Source organism: Pristiophorus japonicus, chromosome 5 (genome assembly GCF_044704955.1).
Source record: "Pristiophorus japonicus isolate sPriJap1 chromosome 5, sPriJap1.hap1, whole genome shotgun sequence".
In the NCBI taxonomy this organism is placed as follows: Eukaryota; Metazoa; Chordata; class Chondrichthyes; family Pristiophoridae; genus Pristiophorus; species Pristiophorus japonicus.
In genome coordinates this window covers 287,597,576-287,618,603 of record NC_091981.1, presented here as the reverse complement: position 1 = coordinate 287,618,603, position 21,028 = coordinate 287,597,576, and the positions used below count along the sequence as shown (strand labels likewise).

General features: G+C 47.9%; 2 protein-coding genes across 5 annotated transcripts in view; one reads left to right on the top strand and one right to left on the bottom strand.

Annotated features, from left to right (window-relative positions):
- The window catches only part of dlec1 (DLEC1 cilia and flagella associated protein), a 214,727-nt gene that overhangs the window by 136,697 nt on the left and 57,002 nt on the right, over nucleotides 1–21,028 (top strand). For all 3 annotated transcript variants that reach the window (XM_070881759.1, XM_070881757.1, XM_070881758.1), the window contains 3 exons: nucleotides 1,548–1,678; nucleotides 8,302–8,481; nucleotides 14,632–14,708. In XM_070881759.1, the coding sequence (XP_070737860.1) occupies nucleotides 1,548–1,678; nucleotides 8,302–8,481; nucleotides 14,632–14,708 (388 nt within the window). The remainder of the gene's footprint in view (nucleotides 1–1,547; nucleotides 1,679–8,301; nucleotides 8,482–14,631; nucleotides 14,709–21,028) is intronic.
- acaa1 (acetyl-CoA acyltransferase 1) overlaps nucleotides 1,876–21,028 on the bottom strand; it is a 120,762-nt gene continuing 101,609 nt past the window's right edge. The window contains exon 11 of one of the 2 annotated variants that reach the window (XM_070881767.1): nucleotides 1,876–2,383. In XM_070881767.1, coding sequence (XP_070737868.1) covers nucleotides 2,366–2,383 — 18 coding nt within the window. In that variant the 3' untranslated portion in view covers nucleotides 1,876–2,365. The remainder of the gene's footprint in view (nucleotides 2,384–21,028) is intronic. The other variant, XM_070881766.1, reaches the window with a different exon arrangement.

Below are 21,028 nucleotides of genomic sequence, written 5' to 3'. Positions count from 1 at the left end.
CAACCTAGGCTCCCATCCCACAAACATACAGCAGCAGCTCATGGATTATTTTCTCTCCATCTCGGGAGGCACTTGGCCTGATATGCTGATAGGGGGAGATGAAGTCGAGCAGGACAACGTTCCCATTATGTGCAATGGTCGAGGTCCCGTGCAGGCCACTCAATGGAAATGGAATTTAAATGGAAAAACCGTGCATGTGTGGAAATTTGAATGGGCCACGCACCCCCAACAAATTAGAGGGAACACTGGGGTGGGAGGATGCTTGTGTGTAGCATAAACACTGGCATAGATCAGTTGGGCAGAATGGCCTGTTTCTGTGCTGTGGATTCTATGTAATTCTCTGCTTGATTTTTCTCCTCAGCAGGGTGATTTCGAGACCATTTATATAAAAAAAATACAATAACTTTCTTTGACTAAAGAAATCAGTATCTTTGCTCTTTGCACTGTATCGTGGTTCCACATTCGAGTTGCCTCAACATAATCTACTCAAACAAGGTCTTCCGAGTTCACGTTGCAATTATTTATGTCATGCCAAAAGATAAATTACCTGAAATGATCCAGTTAGCCTGTACGGTAAGACTCTTCGTAGAGGTGTCGCAGCTTGTGGGTAGCTCCCAGTGCAAAGGGATATATCCATCCTCTTTGCAGGATCCATACACATTCTGGTTTGTACAGATAAATCAGATTCATATAAGTGATGGATAACTCTGGTTGCCAACTCTGGCTGGATGTATTCCTTGAGTTTTGTCACATGACCTCCTCCCTCCAACTGCCCCCCCATACCCCCCCCCTCCCCCAATTGGTCACCCATCATACCCATTCTCATGGCTCAACACCTTCCCACGGCCAATTGGAAAGTGAACACTCTTCATTAGCTGATTGAATTACTATTGACTGTCAGCCACAGAGCTCTTCTTTACCCAATTCCAACATTTTGATAACTAATAAACAAAAGTGTTGACAGTTTTTTTAATGCCCCTATGATTTTTCTCCCGGGTGTTGCTCCAGCGGTGTCCTGGAGATTAATCTGCAATTCCTGGAGACTCTGGGTCACTCCTGAAGGATTGGCAACCTTAGGGCAATTAGTGGTGAGCAATATATATACTTTGCCAGTGTCACCCATGTTATGTGAATAAAGATTTTTTTTAAATATCTAATTGAATGTTTCAAGATTTTGAAGGGAGTCGGCAAAATTGATTGAGGCAAATTGTTCAATTATGGTGAAGGGTTCAAATATCAGGGCACTAGCGGGCAGGGAAGTTGATCTGAGTTCATGATCGGATCAGCCAAGATTGTATAAAATGGCGGAGCAGGCTCGAGGGGCCTACTCCTGCTCCCATTTCTTATGTTCTTATGTACAATATCAGGTTCACAGGCCATAAGAGCCCATGATGAAGAGCAACCTGTCTGTTGGATTTTATGGTACATGTATAAATGTATAGAATTTGGTTTATAAATGCAATTGTGAATTTTGTGGTATGTGCACTCAGCCTCCAGCTATTGGACCAAATGCCACTGCCTTTGAGTAATGTGATGCTTCCTTTCAGAATGAGCTGAACGGTGTTACAATCTCATGCACAGTGGAGGACATGAAAGAACCGCTTTTGCTGGAGATATTCGCTAAACCAGAGGACTTGAATGTCACTTACAACGTACCCGCTGACAGCAACGAGGACTGGTAAAGCCTACATACATGATCACGACTGGCTCAGTGCTACTTTATTGTTCATATAGAACCGTCATTGAAACATACAGCACAGACGGAGGCCATTCGGCCCATTGTGCCATGCTGACTCTTTAAAAAAAAAAGTTATCCCATTAGTCCCACTTCCCCTGCTTTTTCCCCCTAGCCCTGTTAAATTTATCTGTCCACAATCTTATTACGTTTGAAAATCTCTAAATAACTCCTCATTATTATCTATGTGAATAGCTAGATGCATTTCATGGTACGCGAGATAAGTACATGAGGGAGAAAGGAATAGATGGATCTGGTGATGGGGTGGGAAGAAGTAGGGTGGGAGGAGGCTTGTGTGGAGCATAAACACCGGCAAAGGCTAGTTGGGCTGAGGTTGCATGTAATTCAGTAGGCTAACACACTGCCTGAGACATACAGACCAGAACGTGCCCGTGTCTATGCTGAGGTTGCTGTTCTTCACTAGAACAGCAGTAGAAGAGGCTCTATCACTGGATGGTTGAGGTAAGATCAGCAGGGTTCTCGGTCCTGATTACTGTCCAGTACTCCCAGGGTATAAAATGCACGTGCATGTTGGACGAGGACACATTCGGACTTTCCTGTGCGTCCTCCCCAGGGGAAGAAAAGTATCGGAATGCAACTCCAGTGCCCAGCAAGAGTCAGCACCTTCATCTAGAGGAGGGGAGACAGCTGGAAAGAAAACAGAGATGAGCAATTCCTGATCATTAGATGTCATCATTTAAAGAAGGAAAGACTTGGATTTATATAGCATCTTTCGCGACCACCGGACGTCTCAAAACACTTTACAGCAAATGTACTTTTTTTGGAGTGTAGTCACTGTTGTAATGTGGTGAAACGCGGCAGCCAATATGCACACAGCAAGCTCCCACAAACAGCAATGTGATAATGGCCAGATAATCTTTTTCTTTGTTATGTTGATTGAGGGATAAATACTGGCCAGGACACATGGGATAAATCCCCTGCTCTTCTTCGAAATAGTGGCATGGGATCGTTCACATCCACTTGAGAAAGAAGACGGGGCCTCTGTTTAACGTCTCATCTGAAAGACGGCACCACCGACAGTGCAGCACTCCCTCAGTACTGGAGTATCAGTCTACATTTTTTGTGCTCAAGTCCCTGAGTGGGACTTGAACCCACAACCTTCTGATTCAGAGGCAAGTGTGCTACCTACTGAGCCACAGCTGACACCTCAATCCTAATCTAAAAAACCAAGAAAACTGAAAAACCCCAAATACCTGGGGAAAGGAAGCTTTGGGGATTGGATCTGGAGCGCAGCAGAAACTACTGACCACCCTGAGGAATGACTGGAGCATTTTCCTGATTGGGGCGGGGGTGTGGGGAGAGGAAGAGGGGTAGGAGAGGCTGGCTGTGGCATATTGCCTCATTATCATTAAGTCCCCAGGTCTCTCAAGAACCAATGCTCAGTACTTCTCAATGAGCAGCTGGCTCCTTCTGCCAATTTGAGCAGCTGATTTCTGGAAACGGCCTTTTGAATTTGTACACATTCTCCCATCCCACGGCGCGGACATCTTTAATTTGTTGTGCCGATGTGAGCAGTGCATTTATTACAAATCTCTAGTTGACCTGAGTGCATTGAGTCAACCACATAGCGTAGGACTGGGGTCACATACAGGCCAGACTGGGTTCCTTTCCCTGACGGACATTAATGAACCTAGTTGAATTTTTACAACAAAACAGTAGTTTCGACAAACATTTTGTTCTGTCCCTGCAAATTACCGGAGATATTGAATTTTGGGGCGTGTGTATTTAATTACCTTCGAGAAATTATTATAAATGTTTTTAAAAGTTGGATTGGAGTTGCACTGGAGTGTTTCCAACTCTGGCCGGACAGGTTCAAGGAGGGTGCCCTGCCTGTCCCAGGCTAGGGCGCATCATACCCGGGATAGTGAGTCTCACCGGACTTCATGGACCGACTGCCTCCTACTGTCCCGCCCCCACACCCCCGCCATTGGTCACCCGACACACCAATCCTCGCGGTGCCCCGCCTTCCCATGCCCAACTGGAAAGCGAGCAGACTCTTCATTACCCGATTGGATGATCCTTGACTGTCAGTCAAACAGCCTTTTTCCCCAGCTCCAATATTTTTATAACTGACAAAGAAAAATGTTGAAAGAATATTTTTTTAATCACAATTTGTTTCAATGCCCCTATGATTTTTCTCCAGGATGTTGCTCGCAGCGGTGCCCTGGAGATTAACCTTTAATTCCTGGAGACTCCAGGACAGTCCGGGAGGGTTGGTAACCTTATGTCACACCGCCCACTATTAGAATCAAATGGATTCGTGGATTCATTGAAACACCAACATCATACAAATGGGCTAGCACATGGGTTCTGAAGTGGGGTCCGTGAGAAGGGGTCACATTCTGCCTTCGAAACACGGCACAGAGATAAAGGTGATGAACAATTTTCCAATGGACCAGCTTTACTGCAGCAGAAAATCTAATCTATATTCACTTTTACATTCGAGTAGTGTCGCAAAAAGGCTTTTCCCTCAGTCACCTGCACTTCTAAAAATAAACAGCCGGGGCTAAAAGAAAGAAAGACTGGCATTTATATAGCACCTTTCACAACCGCGGGATGTCTCAAAGTGCTTTACAGCCAATGAAGTACTTTTGAAGTGTAGTCACTGTTGTAATGTAGGAAAGGTGGCAGTCAATGTGCACACAGCAAGCTCCCACAAACAGCAATGTGATAATGACTAGATAATCTGCTTGTTATGTTGACTGAGAGATAAACATTGGAACTCCTCTGCTCTTTTTCGAAATAGTGCCATGGGATCTTTTACATCCACCTGAGAGAGCAGATGGGGCCTCGGTTTAATGTCTCAACCAAAAGACGGCACCTCCGACAGTGCAGTACTCCCTCAGCACTGGAGTGTCAACCTAGATTTTCATGCTCAAGTCCCTGGAGTGGGACTTGAATCCACATCATCATCATCATAGTCAATCCCTCGGAATCGAGGAAGACTTGCTTCCATTCTAAAAGTGAGTTCTCAGGTGGCTGAACAGTCCAATGCGGGAATTACAGTCTCTGTCACAGGTGGGGCAGACAGTGGTTGAAGGAAAGGGGAGCCTGGTTTGCTGCACGCTCCTTCCGCTGCCTACGCTTGTTTTCTGCAAGCTCTCGGCGACGAGACTCAAGGTGCTCAGCGCCCTTCTGGATGCTCTTCCTCCATTTTGGGCGGTCTTGGACCAGGGATTCCCAGGTGCCGGTGGGGATGTTGCACTTTATCAAGGAGGGTTTGAGGGTGTCCTTGAAACGTTTCCTCTGCCCACTTGGAGCTCGCTTGCCGTGTAGGAGTTGCGAGTAGAGCGCTTGCTCAGGGAGTCTCGTGTCGGGCATGTGGAAGATGTGGCCCACCCAATGGAGCTGGTCGAGTGTGGTCAGTGCTTTGATGCTGGGGATGTTGGCCTGATCGAGAACACTAACGTTGGTGCGCCTATTCTCCCAGTCGATTTGCAGGATCTTGCGGAGGCTGCGTTGGTGGTACTTCTCCAGCGCATTGAGATGTCTACTGTATCTCAATGCGCTGGAGAAGTACCACCAACGCATTGAGACATCTCTGAGCCATATAGTAGGGCAGGTATCACTACTGTCCTGTCGGCCATAAGCTTGGTGCCAGATTTCAGGTCCTGGTCTTCAAACATTCTCTTTCTCAGGCGACCAAAAGCTTTGCTGGCACATTGGAGGCGGTGTTGGACCTCGCCGTCGATGTCTGCTCTTACTAATAATAGGCTCCCGAAGTATGGAAAATGGTCCACATTGTCCAAGGCCGCGCCGTGGATTTTGATGATAAGAGTGCTACCCACTGAGCCACAGCTGACACAAGGAACCAGACAACATCACGGTCCCAGAATAAAGCAACTGGGGGCTTTGGAAGGCGACACACCTGGGTCCGGGGCCAATGATGGTGGCTTGCAATGTCCCTGCTCACCGCTGGGCCAAAGCAAGGCGGCTGTGAACCGGGCCGAGGAGGAGCAGGAGTCGGCCCCACAGCCACGGGCTTCAAAGCAGGACAGGCCAGGTTCACTATTCTAGGTATGATGCACCCTAGCCTGGGACAGGTGGGCTCACTATCCCGGGTATGATGCACCCTAGCCTGGGACAGATGGGTCACTAGCCTGGGACAGGCGGGCTCACTATCCCGGGTATGATGCACCCTAGCCTGGGACAGGTGGGTCGCTATCCCAGGTATGATGCATCCTAGCCTGGGACAGGCGGGCTCACTATCCCGGGTATGATGCACCCTAGCCTGGGACAGGCGGGCTCACTATCCCGGGTATGATGCACCCTAGCCTGGGACAGGTGGGTCGCTATCCCAGGTATGATGCATCCTAGCCTGGGACAGGCGGGCTCACTATCCCGGGTATGATGCACCCTAGCCTGGGACAGGTGGGCTCACTATCCCGGGTATGATTTTTTCCCCTCCCAGGGCAAGCAGGCCACCCTATCCAGAGTCAGGTGCATTAGCCCCGGGATCCGCTTGGGCTGTGCAGCCACTTCAGGCGAGCTCCCAAACTGGGGGCAGATCGGCAGGTCAAAGCAAGTTGACATTGAGCATAACGTGTTGGATCAGTTCCTCAGCAGGGCCACGAGACTGCTCGGTGCGACGTGTCGGGAGAAGGAATGGGCTTCACGTCAAACCAAGTACAAAAATATTGTAGGAGGCTTGGGAGAGCAGGACATCCGCAGGGAGTTCAAATTAAGGGGACATTAGTTGAATGGACAGTCCTCTGTGCGAGTGCACACAGGAGCTGGGTACTTGTGCAATGGATCCCCTCTCCCACTCTGAACCACAAAGTCCCACCTGGCTCACACCAAGCCTGCATCTCGAGCAATGCTGACGGGATCTCTGTGAGACTCCAAACACTCCCTCCCCCTTCCCGGCCTGTTTCTTCTGGGATGCTGTTTGGCTGTCCACTATGTTGTAGGATGTTACCAATCCCCTTTGAGTGGAGGGGGGAGGTGCTGGTGGTGCAAATGTTGCTCGCGTTCTCTCCTAGTGCCGTAATTTGACCCCTGACACCGGTCAGTGTCTGCCACCCCCCCCCCCCCACCCCCCCCGCCTTTAGCTCTGACCTGACTGGCTCCCTGCCTGCACACTGAAGTCTTCTCCTCCTTCTTACGTGGTCCCTCGAATCGAGGATGACTTGCTTCCACGCCAAAAAGGGATGAGTTCATGAGTTCACAGGTGTTTCAATAAAGGACCTAATATTCCAGGTCCAGAATTGCATATTGAAGTGTGGAAGAAGCCTGTGCGTGGATTGTTTTAACATGTGGTGGCCGTTGCACATCAGCCACCACACGGGCTTGACAGAGCTAGGCCTTGGTCCAGTGGCAAGGGTTAACCAGGACGACTGGAGACCAACTCTGCTGCACGGACCTAGCGCGCACACATATCGCAGTGTGGGCTGGCCTGTGCTGCCCCTGGGCCCTCGCCTCTTCTGGGCCCCAAACTCACGCCTGTCCTGGGTCCTGATCACATTGCTCTACAATCTCTTGCCCAACCTCGCCACTCCTGTTGTACCTGCCCACGCTCCAATCAGCGACCTGGATTGTGGTGACGTCCAATCCAGTTGCCCTCTTCACTGCTGTCGCCCTCCTGCACCAGCTCGCGCTGCTCCCTAGAGTGGTCAAGGGACCACCACGCTGCTCCCAGGGCCCACAGCTCCGCTCCTTTTATGGCCCCGACATGCCGCTGATGTTCCCTCGCAGGTCGGGGCCGCAATGCTGGGGTACAGCACGGATGGGAGTGGAACTGCTCCTGGTGAAGCCTCACTCACCCGCCTGCTCTGGCTTTTGACAGAAGCTGCTGCTCAAAGGGACATATTTTGGCTACTGACGTAAATGTTCACTTCACCCTGGATGGACCCGCTCTCTTCCCTTTGGGATGGGCATCATTAATGTGAAAATAGGATATGCTGGGAATGGCTGACTGACTGTGTCTATGCAGCACTGACATCTTCCTGCCTTGTACCAGCTTCATTGCACTGCAAACTGCCAACACTAATAATAAAAAAAAACAAAGGTGTAGGCCTATTGATCGGCCATCAGACCAAGACCCCTTAAAGGTGAAGAGCCGGTGTTTGCACCCTCTGCCTAATCACGTCTCCCACTGGGGCCTGATAGAAGTATTAAAGGATGGAAGAGTGGCACACAGAGGTCAATCCCCTGAGGCAGAAACACATTAAAAGCACCTTCCAAGTCAGCTATCCTAGAATGGTTGGCGCCGGTAACCATCTTGTATTTAAAGGGACAGTAGGTACTGAGGCAGAGTAAACATTGACCATGAAATGCGCGCGTGCTTGTCATAGATACCTCCGCAACGTGACAGAATTGTTGCTCAGCACCAGCAACACCTTAAGTAAAACAAAAATAATAATACACTGTAAATATGTTTCATTGTATAACTCATTTTTATGCAGAAAAAATTACAGGGGGGGTTCATGCAATTTTTAGAACGTGGGAGAGGGGGCCCTCAGAAGCAAAAAGGTTGAGAAGCCCTGAGCTAGCGCACATAGTTTTGCACAGTGCGATCTTCACCCCACTGTGTCTTCTTCACACAGTGACATGCTGCTTCTGGACTTCAGTGACATGATGGTGCACAGCACAGTGACGAGACAGCTACTGATCACCAACAACACCTCCATTACAGCCCCATTCAACCTGCAAGTGGAGTACTTCAGCAGCTGCGTTCCAGCGCCCCCTTCAGTCAGCAGACAGAATGTCAGTCAGTCGGGCAGCCAGTAAGTAGTGCCGTCACAGAATCAGGGTCTAAGGTGCTCTTATTTTCTGTGCTGTTCACCCAGAATTAGATGAATCTAATTAAAATCACATAGAATTACACACAAATCACAACACAGAAACAGACAATCTGACTCAACCAGCCTGCTTATCCTCCACATAAGCAGTAGTATTGATGTGGTCTCTGCTTCAATCACTAACTCTGTTAGTGCACTCCACAGGCCTCTGTGTAGAAACAGGTTTCTCCTGCTGCCTGTCCTAAATCTCTTATATTTAATCTTGCCCTCTGAGATCTCTGTGCTTCTTCAATTCTGGCCTCTTGTGCATGTCTGATTTTCATCGCTCCACCATTGTAGCACATCTATAAGTGATGGATTTTATGATGTTTTTGCATTAGTTGCCTCTAGAACTGTTGTCCATGATTGAGATCAACCATTCATGCTCTTCCCAAGTTCACCGTGACCTTAAGACCTCCCTTCTGCTTCCTTGTTCCCATTCTCACTAAACTCCTGATCACCAAACTTCAGTCCTAGCTCCCATACTCCCAATGGTTCCTTTTCCTCGGGGACTGCCCTTCCTCTTTTCAAAACCACTGTCACGAATCTTCTTTTCAAAAAAATATTCATTCTGAACCTCTCTGTAATTGTAAACTACAGAACCATTACTAACCTCCCTTTCCTTGTCATCGCCTTGAAAGTGTTGTTCCCTCCCAGATCCGCGGCCATCTATCCCGTAACTCCCCGTTTAAATCTCTCCAATCGAGTTCTCAGCTCTCCCACAGCACTGAAATAGTCCTACACAAAGTCAAGAATATCATTCACTGCGACTGTGACCACGGTGTATTATGCCTCCTTGTCCTTCTTGAGCTCCCTGCAACTTTGGACATAGGCGACCAGACGATCCATCTCCCGTGACATGAAGCAAAGAGTAGGAGTAAATGGGTACTTTTCAGAAGGGCAGGCAGTGACTAGTGGGGTACCGCAAGGTTCTGTGCTGGGGCCCCAGCTGTTTACATTGTACATTAATGATTTAGACGAGGGGAATAAATGTAATATCTTCAAATTTGCGGATGACACTAAGCAGTGTGAGCTGCGAGGAGGATGCTCTGAGGCTGCAGAGTGACTTGGATAGGTTAGGTGAGTGGGCAAATGCATGGCAGATGAAGTATAATGTGGATAAATGTGAGGTTATCCACTTTGGTGGTAAAAACAGAGAGACAGACTATTATCTGAATGGTGACAGATTAGGAAAAGGGGAGGTGCAACGAGACCTGGGTGTCATGGTACATCAGTCATTGAAGGTTGGAATGCAGGTACAGCAGGCGGTTAAGAAAGCAAATGGCATATTGGCCTTCATAGCGAGGGGATTTGAGTACAGGGGCAGGGAGCTGTTGCTACAGTTGTACAGGGCCTTGGTGAGGCCACACCTGGAGTATTGTGTACAGTTTTGGTCTCCTAACTTGAGGAAGGACATTCTTGCTATTGAGGGAGTGCAGCGAAGGTTAACCAGACTGATTCCCGGGATGGCGGGACTGACATATCAAGAAAGACTGGATCAACTGGGCTTGTATTCACTGGAGTTCAGAAGAATGAGAGAGGATAGAAACGTTTAAAATTCTGATGGGTTTAGACAGGTTAGATCAGGAAGAATATTCCCAATGTTGGGGAAGTCCAGAACCAGGGGTCACAGTCTAAGGATAAGGGGTAAGCCATTTAGGACCGAGATGAGGAGAAACTTCTTCACCCAGAGAGTGGTGAACCTGTGGAATTCTCTACCACAGAAAGTTGTTGAGGCCAATTCACTAAATATATTCAAGAAGGAGTTAGATGTAGTCCTTACTACTAGGGGGATCAAGGGGTATGGCGAGAAAGCAGGAATGGGGTACTGAAGTTGCATGTTCAGCCATGAACTCATTGAATGGCGGTGCAGGCTCGAAGGGCCGAATGGCCTACTCCTGCACCTATTTTCTATGTTTCTATGTTTCTATGTGTCTCTCCTTCATTATCCAGCTCAGGATTAGGTGGGGGAACTGCCCTTGATTGGTTCCTGTCTCACCTGTCCGAATGTAGCTTGAGCATTTCCAGCAATGGCTTCTGTTCTCACCCTTGCAACATCACCTCTATATAAGAACATAAGAATTAGGAACAGGAGTAGGCCATCTAGCCCCTCGAGCCTGCTCCGCCATTCAACAAGATCATGGTTGATCTGGCCGTGGACTCAGCTCCACTTACCCGCCCGCTCCTCATAACCCTTAATTCCCTTATTGGTTAAAAATCTATCTATCTGTGATTTGAATACATTCAATGAGCTAGCCTCAACTGCTTCCTTGGGCAGAGAATTCCACAGATTCACAACCCTCTGCGAGAAGAAATTCCTTCTCAACTCGGTTTTAAATTGTCTCCCCTGTATTTTGAGGCTGTGCCCCCTAGTTCTAGTCTCCCCGACCAGTGGAAACAACCTCTCTGCCTCTATCTTGTCTATCCCTTTCATTATTTTAAATGTTTCTATAAGATCCCCCCTCATCCTTCTGAACTCCAACGAGTAAAGACCCAGTCTGCTCAATCTATCATCATAAGGTAACCCTCTCATCTCCGGAATAAGCCAAGTGAATCGTCTCTGTACCCCCTCCAAAGCTAGTATATCCTTCCTTAAGTAAGGAGACCAAAACTGCACACAGTACTCCCTCCAGGTGCGGCCTCACTAATACCCTGTACAGTTGCAGCAGGACCTCCCTGCTTTTGTACTCCATCCCTCTCGCATGGAGTACATGTCTCTAGAATGCCTCAAAGGTCTATCCTTTCCCCCTTCCTCTTCCTCATCTACATGCTCTTCATGACATTATCCAGATATGGGGTCAGCTTCCATCCAGTTCTCGCTTGTCCCCCTCCGCTGCCTCTATATTGTCATACTGCTTGTTCAACATCTATTCTTGGGTGAGCTGGAAATTCCTCCAGCTAAACATTGGGCAGACCTTAACCATCATCTTCAGCACCCGCCACAAACTCCATATCCTTACTACTGGTTCTATCCCCCTCCCTAGCCACTGTCTCTTTGCAATGGCAGATTTGTATTTGAATCCAAGCCCATATCTCCTCCGTCACAAAGACCACCTACTTCCACTTCTGTAACATCTCCAACTCTACCTCAGCATAACTGCTGCTGAAATCCTTATCCATATCTTTGTCAATGCTTTCTTGACTGACCTCCCATTTTCCACCCTCTATAAACCTAGGCTCATCCAAAACTCTTGTGAGCATATTCTATCCCACATGCTCATTATTTTTGTCCTTGCAAACCTACGTTGGCTCTTGGTTTTCCTAACTCGCACCAAGTCCCGCTCACCCATTACCCCTGTGCTTGCTGACCTACATGGGCTCCCGGTTAAGCAACAACAAGATTTTAAAATTCTCATCCTTGTTTTTAATTCCCACCATGGCCTTGCCCCTCCCTATCTGTCCTTTCCTCCAGCCCTACAACCCTCCGAAATATCTGCGCTCCTCTAATTCTGGCCTCTTTAGCATCCCTGATTTTAATCGCTCCACCATTCGTGGCCATGCTTTCAGCTGCCAAGGCCCGAAACTCTGGAATTCCCTCCCTAAATCTCTCCACCTCTCCACCTCTCTACTTCTCTTTCCTCCTTTAAGACGCTTCTTAAAACCTACCCCTTTCATCAAGCCTTTGGTCATCTGCCCTAATATCTCCTTATGTGGCTCTGTATCAAATTTTATTTTATACCGCTCCTGTGGTGCCTTGGGATGTTTTACAATGTTTAATACGCTATATAAATGCACGTTGTTGTTATTATTGTTGGCTCTCCAATGTCACATTGAATCCTTTAATGGCCCCGGCCCTCCCTATCTCTGTAACCTCCTCCAGCTCTACAGTTCACCCCCCACCCCTAGACCCTCTGTTTTTCTGACTCTGCCCTCTATTTCCCCCACTAATGGCAGATCCTCAGAAAATAACCTCCCTAGGGTCTTCCCCAATACCCAATAATATTTCCTAGATACCTAAAAACATACCTGATAACTGATAGTAGTCTTTCTGTCACCCTATAATATTTCCAATACGCAATAATATTTCTGTTACCAAATATTATTTATTAACAACAAATTATATACTTCTTCTACCAAAAAATATTTTCTGAATATTATTCCCAATACCCAATATTATTCTCGTGATACCTAATAGTCCCTTGATCCCCAACAATACTCCCTGTTACTGAATAGTATTCTCCAATATCCAATTATATTCCTGTTTATCAATAATATTTCCCAATAAAAAAGAAAGAACGATGTTCCTCAGGGCAGTGTCCTCGGCCCAACCATCTTCAGCTGCTTCATCAATGACCTTCCCTCCATCATAAGGTCAGAAGTGGGGATGTTCGCTGATGACTGCACAGTGTTCAGTGCCATTCGCAACTCCTCAGATAATGAAGCAGTCCATGCCCACATGCAGCAAGACCTGGACAACATTCAGGCTTGGGCTGATAAGTGGCACGTAACATTCGTGCCACGTAAGTGCCAGGCAATGACCATCTCCAACAAGCGAGAGTCTAACCAGCTCCCCTTAACATTCAACGACATTACCATCGCCGAATCCCCCATCATCAACATCCTGGGGGTCACCATTAACCAGAAACTTAACTAGACCAGTCACATAAATACTGTGACTACAAGAGCAGGTCAGAGACTGAGTATTCAGTGACGAGTGTCTCCCCTCCTGACTCCCCAAAGGCTTTCCACCATCTACAAGGCACAAGTCAGGAATGTGATGGAATACTCTCCACTTGCCTGGATGAGTGCAGCTCCAACAACAATCAAAAAGCTCAGCACCATCCAGGACAAAGCAGCCCGCTTGATTGGCACCTCATCCACCACCTCAAACATTCACTCCCTCCAGCACTGGCACACCGTGGCTGCAGTGTATACCATCTACAAGAAGCACTGCAGCAACTCACCAAGGCTTCTTCAGCAGCACCTCCCAAACTCGCGACCTCTAACACCTAGAAGGACAAGGGCAGCAGGCTCATGGGAACACCATCACCTCCACGTTCCCCTCCACAAATCATCCTGACTTGGAAATATATCACCGTTCCTTCATCGTCGCTGAGTCAAAATCCTGGACCTCCCTCCCTAACAGCATTGTGGGAGTACTTTCACCACACGGACTGCAGTGGTTCAAGAAGGCTGCTCACCACAACCTTCTCAAGGGCAGTTAGGGATGGGCAATATATTCTGGCCTTGCCAGTGATGCCCACATCCCAGGACGAATAAAATTAAAATAAAAAAGAAAGACTTTCATTTATATAGCACCTTTCACATCCTTGAGGCGTCCAAAAGCACTTTACAGCCATTGAAGTACTTTTTGAAGTGTAGTCCTTGTTGTAATATAGGAAACGCAGCAGCTAATTTGTGCAGAGCAAGCTCCCACAAACTACTATTTGATAATGATCAGATAATCTGTTTCCTTTGTGATGTTGGTTGAGGGATAAATATTGGCCAGGAAACCATGATAACCCCACTACTCTTCTTCGAAATAGTGGCCGTGGGATCTTTTACATCCACCTGAGAGAGCAGACGGGGCCTCGATTTAACATCTCATCTGAAAGGTGGCACCTCCGACAGTGCAGCATTCCCTCAGTACTGCACTGGGAGTGTCAGCCTGGATTTCGTGCTCAAGTCCCTGGAGTGGAATTTGAACCCACAACATTCTGACTCAGAGGCCAGCGTGCTACCCACTGAGCCACAGCTGACACTGATACTCCCTAAAGCTCCTCTGATATTCAATAATCCGTTACTCGATAACGCTCCCCAATAGCCAAATATATTTTCCTGGTGACCAATCATATTCCCATGTTACTCAATTATATTCCTTTGCTACCCAATAATATTCTCCTGTGATATTCCCAAAACCCAATAATAACAACAATAATTTGCATTCACATGGCACCTTTAATGCAATGAAATGTCCCATGGTGCTTTACAGGAGCGATTATCAAACAAAATTTCACACCGAGCCACAGAAGAAGATATTATGACAGGTGATCAAAATACTCCCATTTACCAATAATATTCCCAATATTCCCAAGAATTGTGTATTCTCTATATCATATTGCATGGATAACTCTGTATTCTGTACTCATATTAAAGCTCTAGAACACCTCTCCTGGCGAGAACAGTGAATCTTACAGAAGGTCCAAGCAAGTCACAGAACCAACGACAGCGTGGTAAGACCATCCTCACTGCAAATGTGGCAATTATTATATAATCGTGGAATCATAGAACGGTACAGCACAGAAGGAGGCCATACAGCCCATCACGCCTGTGCTGGCTCTTTGGTAGAGCTATTCAATTAGTTCCTCTCCCCTACTCTTGCCCCAGAGCCTTGTAATTTTTTTCCCTTCAAGTACTTATCCAATTCACTTTTGAATGTTGCTATTGAATCTGCTTCAATCACCTTTTCAGGCAGCGCATTCCAGATTACATTGACTCGCTGTGTAAAATATTGTTTCCTTATGTATCCTCTGGTTAGCGATCCTTCTGCCACTGGAAACAGTTTCTCCTTATCTGCTCTATCAAAAATTTCAGGATTTTGAACACCTCTATCAAATCTCCTCTTAACCTTCTCTGCTCTAAGGAGAAAACCCCCAGCTTCTCCAGTCTAGCCACGTAACTGAAGTCCCTCATGCCTGGTATCAGTCTGGTAAATCTCTCCTGCGCCCTCTCCAAGGCCTTGAGATCCTCCCTAAAGTGGCGTGCCCAGATTTGAACACAATATTCCAGCTGAGGCCTAACCAGTGTTTTCTAAAGGTTAGCGTAACTTACTTGCTTTTGTACTGTATTCCTCTATTAATAAAGCCAACGATCCCACGTGCTTTTTTACAGCCTTCTCAACTTGTCCTGCCACCTTCAAAGATGTGTGTACATTCACCTCCAGGCCTCTCTGTTCCTGCACCCCCTTTAAAATTGTACCATTTAGTTTATATTGCCTCTCCTCATTCTTCCTAGCAAAATGTATCACCTCACACTTCCTGGTTTAAATTTCATCTTCCACGTGTCTTCTCACTTTACCAGTCTGTCTATGTCCTCCTGAAGTCTGTTACTACTACTCATTGTTTAGTGCATTTCTGAGTTTTGTATCATCTGCAAACTTTGCAATTATGCTCTGTATATCCAAGTCCACATCATTAATATATATCAAAAAGAGCAGTGGTCCTAATGCCGACCCCTGGGGAACCTCACTGTAAACCTCCCTCCAGTCTGAAAAACAACCGTTCACCACTACTCTCTGCTTTCTGTCCCTTCGCCATTGTGGCCACTGTCCCTTTAATTCCATGGGTTTTAATTTTACGAAGAAGTCTATTATGTGGCACTTTGTCAAACGCATTTTGAAAGTCCATATACTCAACATCAACCGCAATACCCTCAGCAATACTCTTCATTACTTCATTAAAGAACTCAATCAAGTTAGTCAAACACGAATTGACTTTAACAAATATATGCTGATTTTCATTTATTAGCCCATATTTTTCCAAATGCTGTTTAATTTTGGCCCGGATTATTGCCTCTAAAAGTTTCCTCAGCGCTGATTGGCCTGTAGATGCCAGGTTCATCCCTTTCTCCTTTTTTAAACAGGGGTGTAACATTTGCAATACTCCAGCCCTCTGGCCGCACCCCCATATCCAAGGAGGATTGGAAGATTGTGGCCAGAGCCTCTCCAATTTCCACTCTTACTTCCTTCAGTAATCTAGGGATACATCCCATCCGGACCGGGTGACTTTTCTATTTTGAGAACTGCCAACCTTTTAAGTACATCCTCTTTATCTATCCAATATCGCTACTGCCTCCTCCTTTACTGCTGCATTGGCAGCATCCTCTTCTCTAGTGAAGACAGATGCAAAGTAGTGGGAGCTTCCTAGTATCTCCAGGAAAAAACCTGTGCCTCAGGCTCTGAGGTAAACCACAGGCTGTAAATAGAAAAACAAATAAATACTCTATATAGCAACTTGCTTCATTAGAATGAAATTCTTTTAAAGTGCAGTGACCATTAGCAAGTAAATTTGACAGCCATTCTAGGACTACTTGGTAGCTCTTTGAGAGCCAGAACGGGCACGATGGGCCGAATGGCCTCATTGTGCGCTGTATGATTCTATAATTCTGCTCAAACACAAGTTGATCTTTTTTGGTGATGTTGGCTGAGGGGGGAAATTAGCCAGGACACCGGGAAAACTTCCTGTTCTTCAAATAGTGCCATTGAATCGTTAACGTCCATTGGAACAGGGAGACGGGACCTCAGTCTGATGTCTCCTATGAAGCACACACTTCAACGATACAGTGTTCCCTCAGTTCTGTACTGAAGTCTCGGCCCAAATTCATATGCTCAAGTCCTTTGTGTGGGACTGAAGTCCACAAGTTCTTACCCAGAGTTGAGAACAGTACCAGCTGAGCCAAGCTGATGTGATGACTAGGATATACCTTGAGCACATAATCGAAGCTGGCACTCCCAGTGCAGTACTGAGGTCATCATCATCGAGGAAGACTTGCTTCCACTCCTGAAGTGAGTTCTTTGATGGCTGAACAGTCCAATACGAGAGCCACAGATTCTGTCACAGGTCGGACAGATAGTCGTTGAGGGGAGGGATGAGTGGGACTGGTTTGCCGCACGCTCTTTCCGCTGTCTGCGCTTGCTTTCTGCATGCTCTCGGCATTGAGACTCGAGGTGCTCAGCGCCCTCTCGGATGCACTTCCACACAGTGGAATCTCCGGATGCAGCGATGGATCCATGTTCGAGGTCGATTGCCGGAGCCCGGAGGCCTGGGAGCAGCTTCGCTTGGACAGGATGCCGTTGTGGTCGATTGGTGGGATTCGTCCAAAGTTCTTCAAAGGTCGCTTGGCTCATCGCAGACTGGCTCGCCCCATGTCACTCTCCATAGAAACTGGGACTCCGTCGACGTCTACTTTCATCGTCCACGGAGAACTTTCGGTGGAGCAGGTATGAGTTCCATACTCTTCTTCCAGGGGTTGAGCAACTTCACCTTCATCTGTGTCGGAGCCTCGGTGATCAGCCAACTCATCAGAGACGCGGTGAGTAAAGCTTTTTCTGCATCCTTTGAAGGTGCCTTTTCTCTTTGCATGCATAATCTTTGTAGCAGCACTGGTGGGCCCTGTGGTTTCCTCCACAGCGCCAGCATGGGGCTAGCCGGTTTGCCCCATGTGGCGGACTCAGGGTTGCAGGACTTGGGGCAGCGTTTCTGCCTTTAGAAGTATCAATGCAGTGCACTGCTCTCGTCGGTTTAGAGTCCCTTAGTGCTTCATTTAGGTGGTCGCCAAAGTCGCACGGTGCAGCCAGTCTCCTTAAGTGTTCCAATCTTTCTACAAAAGCATCCCAATCTTCCCCATCAGTAAATTTCTGAAAGATGCTGAGATTCAACATGCTGAGCGTGTGGTTCGTGACCTCGTATCCCATCCTCATAGCCAGTTGTAGTGTATGTAGGCACCTTTAGTCATGACTCCACGAGGCAGGGTATGATACTTAAACTGTGGAGACCTGCAGTCCTTTATTAGCAACTCCTGAGTGATGACAAGCTGTGAGTTCTTTTTTATACTGGGCTACCCGCAGTGTGCAGGCAACCCTTAGGTCTCCAGCAGCAGCACCCTCTGGTGTACCGGTAAGGTGTGTACAGTATCAGGGTACATTCAGTGTGGCATAACAGTGTTACAGACATCACACAGTGAACAGGCATGCATACACAACATCCTCCACTTAGGGCCAGGGACTCCCAGGTGTCAGTGGGGATGTTACACTTTAACAGGTAGACTTTGAGGGTGTCCTTGTAGCGTTTCCACTGCCCATCTTTGGCTCGTTTGCCGAGTAGAACATTTGCTTTGGGAGTCTCGGGAGTACTGAGGTAGTGCTACATTGTCAGAGGTGCCATCTTTCGGATGAGACGTTAACCCAAGGTTCTGTCTGCCCTCTCGGGTGTGTAAAGTCTTTACACAATACCACAAATTCACATGAGGCACATTCTATGGACAAGGTCACTCCATGACCTGAACCTTTATTCACGGGACCAAGAAGTAATGACCCTGCGTGGGACCTCCCTTTATATACCTGGATGACCAGGTGAGGAGTGTCTCCCACAAGTTCACCCCCTGTGGTCAAGGTGTGCATTTCTTACATATATACAGTATTACAGTGTTGTTACATAAAGGTTACATACATGACATCACCTCCCCCTCAACATCTTATTGGGATCATAGGTTAAGTCTCTCAGGTGGTCTGCGCTCCCTCGTGGAGCGCCGCAGTTGGGGCTCTGGCTGTTGAGCCTTGGTATGCGTGTCTGTCCCCTGTGGTGATTCCGGGCTGACCGCAGGGACTGTGCATGCTGCTGAATGTTCTTGTTGCTCGTTCACTGGCGGTGGTGTGAATACCATCTCATGATCTTCCTCAGGTTCCTCAGTGTCCATGCTGAACCTTTTTTTTACTTGGTCCAGATGCTTGCGGCATATCAGCCCATTGTTAAGTTTAACCACTATGACCCTATTCCCCTCTTTGTCTATTACAGTACCCTCAAGCCATTTGGGCCCCAAAGCATGATTGAGAACAAATACGGGGTCATCAATTTCTATACATCTCCTCCTTGAATTTCGGTCATGGTACTCGTTTTGGGACTGGCGCTTGCTCTCAACAATGTCGGACAGGACTGGATGAATGAGGGACAGCCGAGTTTTGAGTGTTCATTTCATGAGTAGCTCTGCGGGCGGGTCCCCCGTGAGTGAGTGCAGTCGGGACCTGTAGGCCAGCAGGAGGTGCGATAGGCGGCATTGAAGGGAGGGTCCTTGAATCTGGAGCATGCCTTGTTTTATGATTTGGACCGCACGTTCCGCCGGACCATTGGAGGCCGGCTTGAACGGTGCTGTCCTGACATGGTTAATGCCATTACCCGACATGAACTCCCGGAATTCGTAGCTTGTGAAACATAGGCCATTATCGCTAACAAGGATGTCCAGCAAGCCATGGGTCGCAAAGACCACGCGCAGACTCTCCATGGTGGTGGATGTCGTGCACGAATTCAAAATGATGCACTCGATCCATTTCAAGTACGCATCAACCACAATGAGAAACATTTTTCCCATGTAGTCTACGTGAATATGTGACCATGGCCTGGTGGGCCAGGGCCACGGGCTGAGCGGGGCCTCCCTGGGAGCATTACCTAGTTGGGCACACGTCGTGCACTTGCGAACACTGTGTTCCAGGTCTGAATCAATTCCAGGCCACCACACATGTGACCGGGCAATGGCCTTCATCAGCACGATGCCTGGGTGCTTGCTGTGGAGTTCCCTGATGAATGCTTCCCTGCTCCTCTGGGGCATGACTACCCGGCTGCCCCATAGTAGGCAGTTGGCTTGGATGGAGAGCTCATCCATCCATCTGTGAAACAGTCTGACCTCCTCAGGGCATGCTCCGTGTGCGGGCGCCCAATCCCCAGTCAGGACACATTTCTTAATCAAGGATAGGAGGGGATCTCGGTTGGTCCAGATTTTGATCTGGCAGGCTGTGATGGGGGAGCCTGCGCTGTCAAAAGCATCAACAGCTATGACCATCTCAGCGCTTTGTTCAGTTGCCCCCTCAGTGGTGGCCAGTGGAAGCCTGCTGAGCACGTCAGCGCAATTTTCAGTGCGGGCCAGTGCCGAATGGTGTAGTCATACGCAGCGAGCGTGAGAGCCTATCGCTGTATGCGAGCTGACGCATTGGCATTGACAGCCTTGCTGTCTGACAGCAGGGATGTTAACAGCTTGTGGTCCATTTCTAATTCGAACCTCCTGCCAATAAGGTATTGATGCATCTTTTTCACCCCATAGACACATGTGAGTGCTTCCTTCTCAACCATCCCATATCCCCGTTCAGCTTGAGAGAGCGACCTGGAGACATAAGCCACAGGTTGTAGTTGGCCCTCAGCGTTACCCTGCTGCAACACGCACCCAACCCCATAGGACGATGCATCACATGTCAGAACCAATTTCTTACGGGGATCGTACAGAGTCAACAACTTATTTGAACAAAGTAGGTTCCGTGCCCGATTGAAAGCCCGTTCCTGACAGTCCCCCCAAAACCAATCATGACCCTTACGCAGGAGCACGTGTAGCGGCTCCAACAATGTGCTTAAGTTTGGCAGAAACTTCCCGAAATCGTTCAAGAGTTCCAGAAATGAACGCAATTCCGATGTGTTGCAGGGCCTGGGCGCTCGTCGAATCGCCTCCGTTTTGGATTCGGTGGGCCGAATCCCATCTGCAGCAACCCTCCTGCCCAGAGACTCGACCTCGGGAGCCAAAACACACTTAGACTTCTTGAGTCGCAGGCCTACCCGGCGTAGCACCTCCTCCAGGTTGTGGAGGTGTTTCTCGGTGTCACGACCAGTGATGAGGATGTCGTCCTGGAATAAGATTGTTCCAGGAATGGATTTGTGTAGGCTTTCCATGTTTCTTTGAAAAATCGCAGCCGCTGATCGAATGTCAAACGGACACCTGTTGTAAACAAACAGTCCCT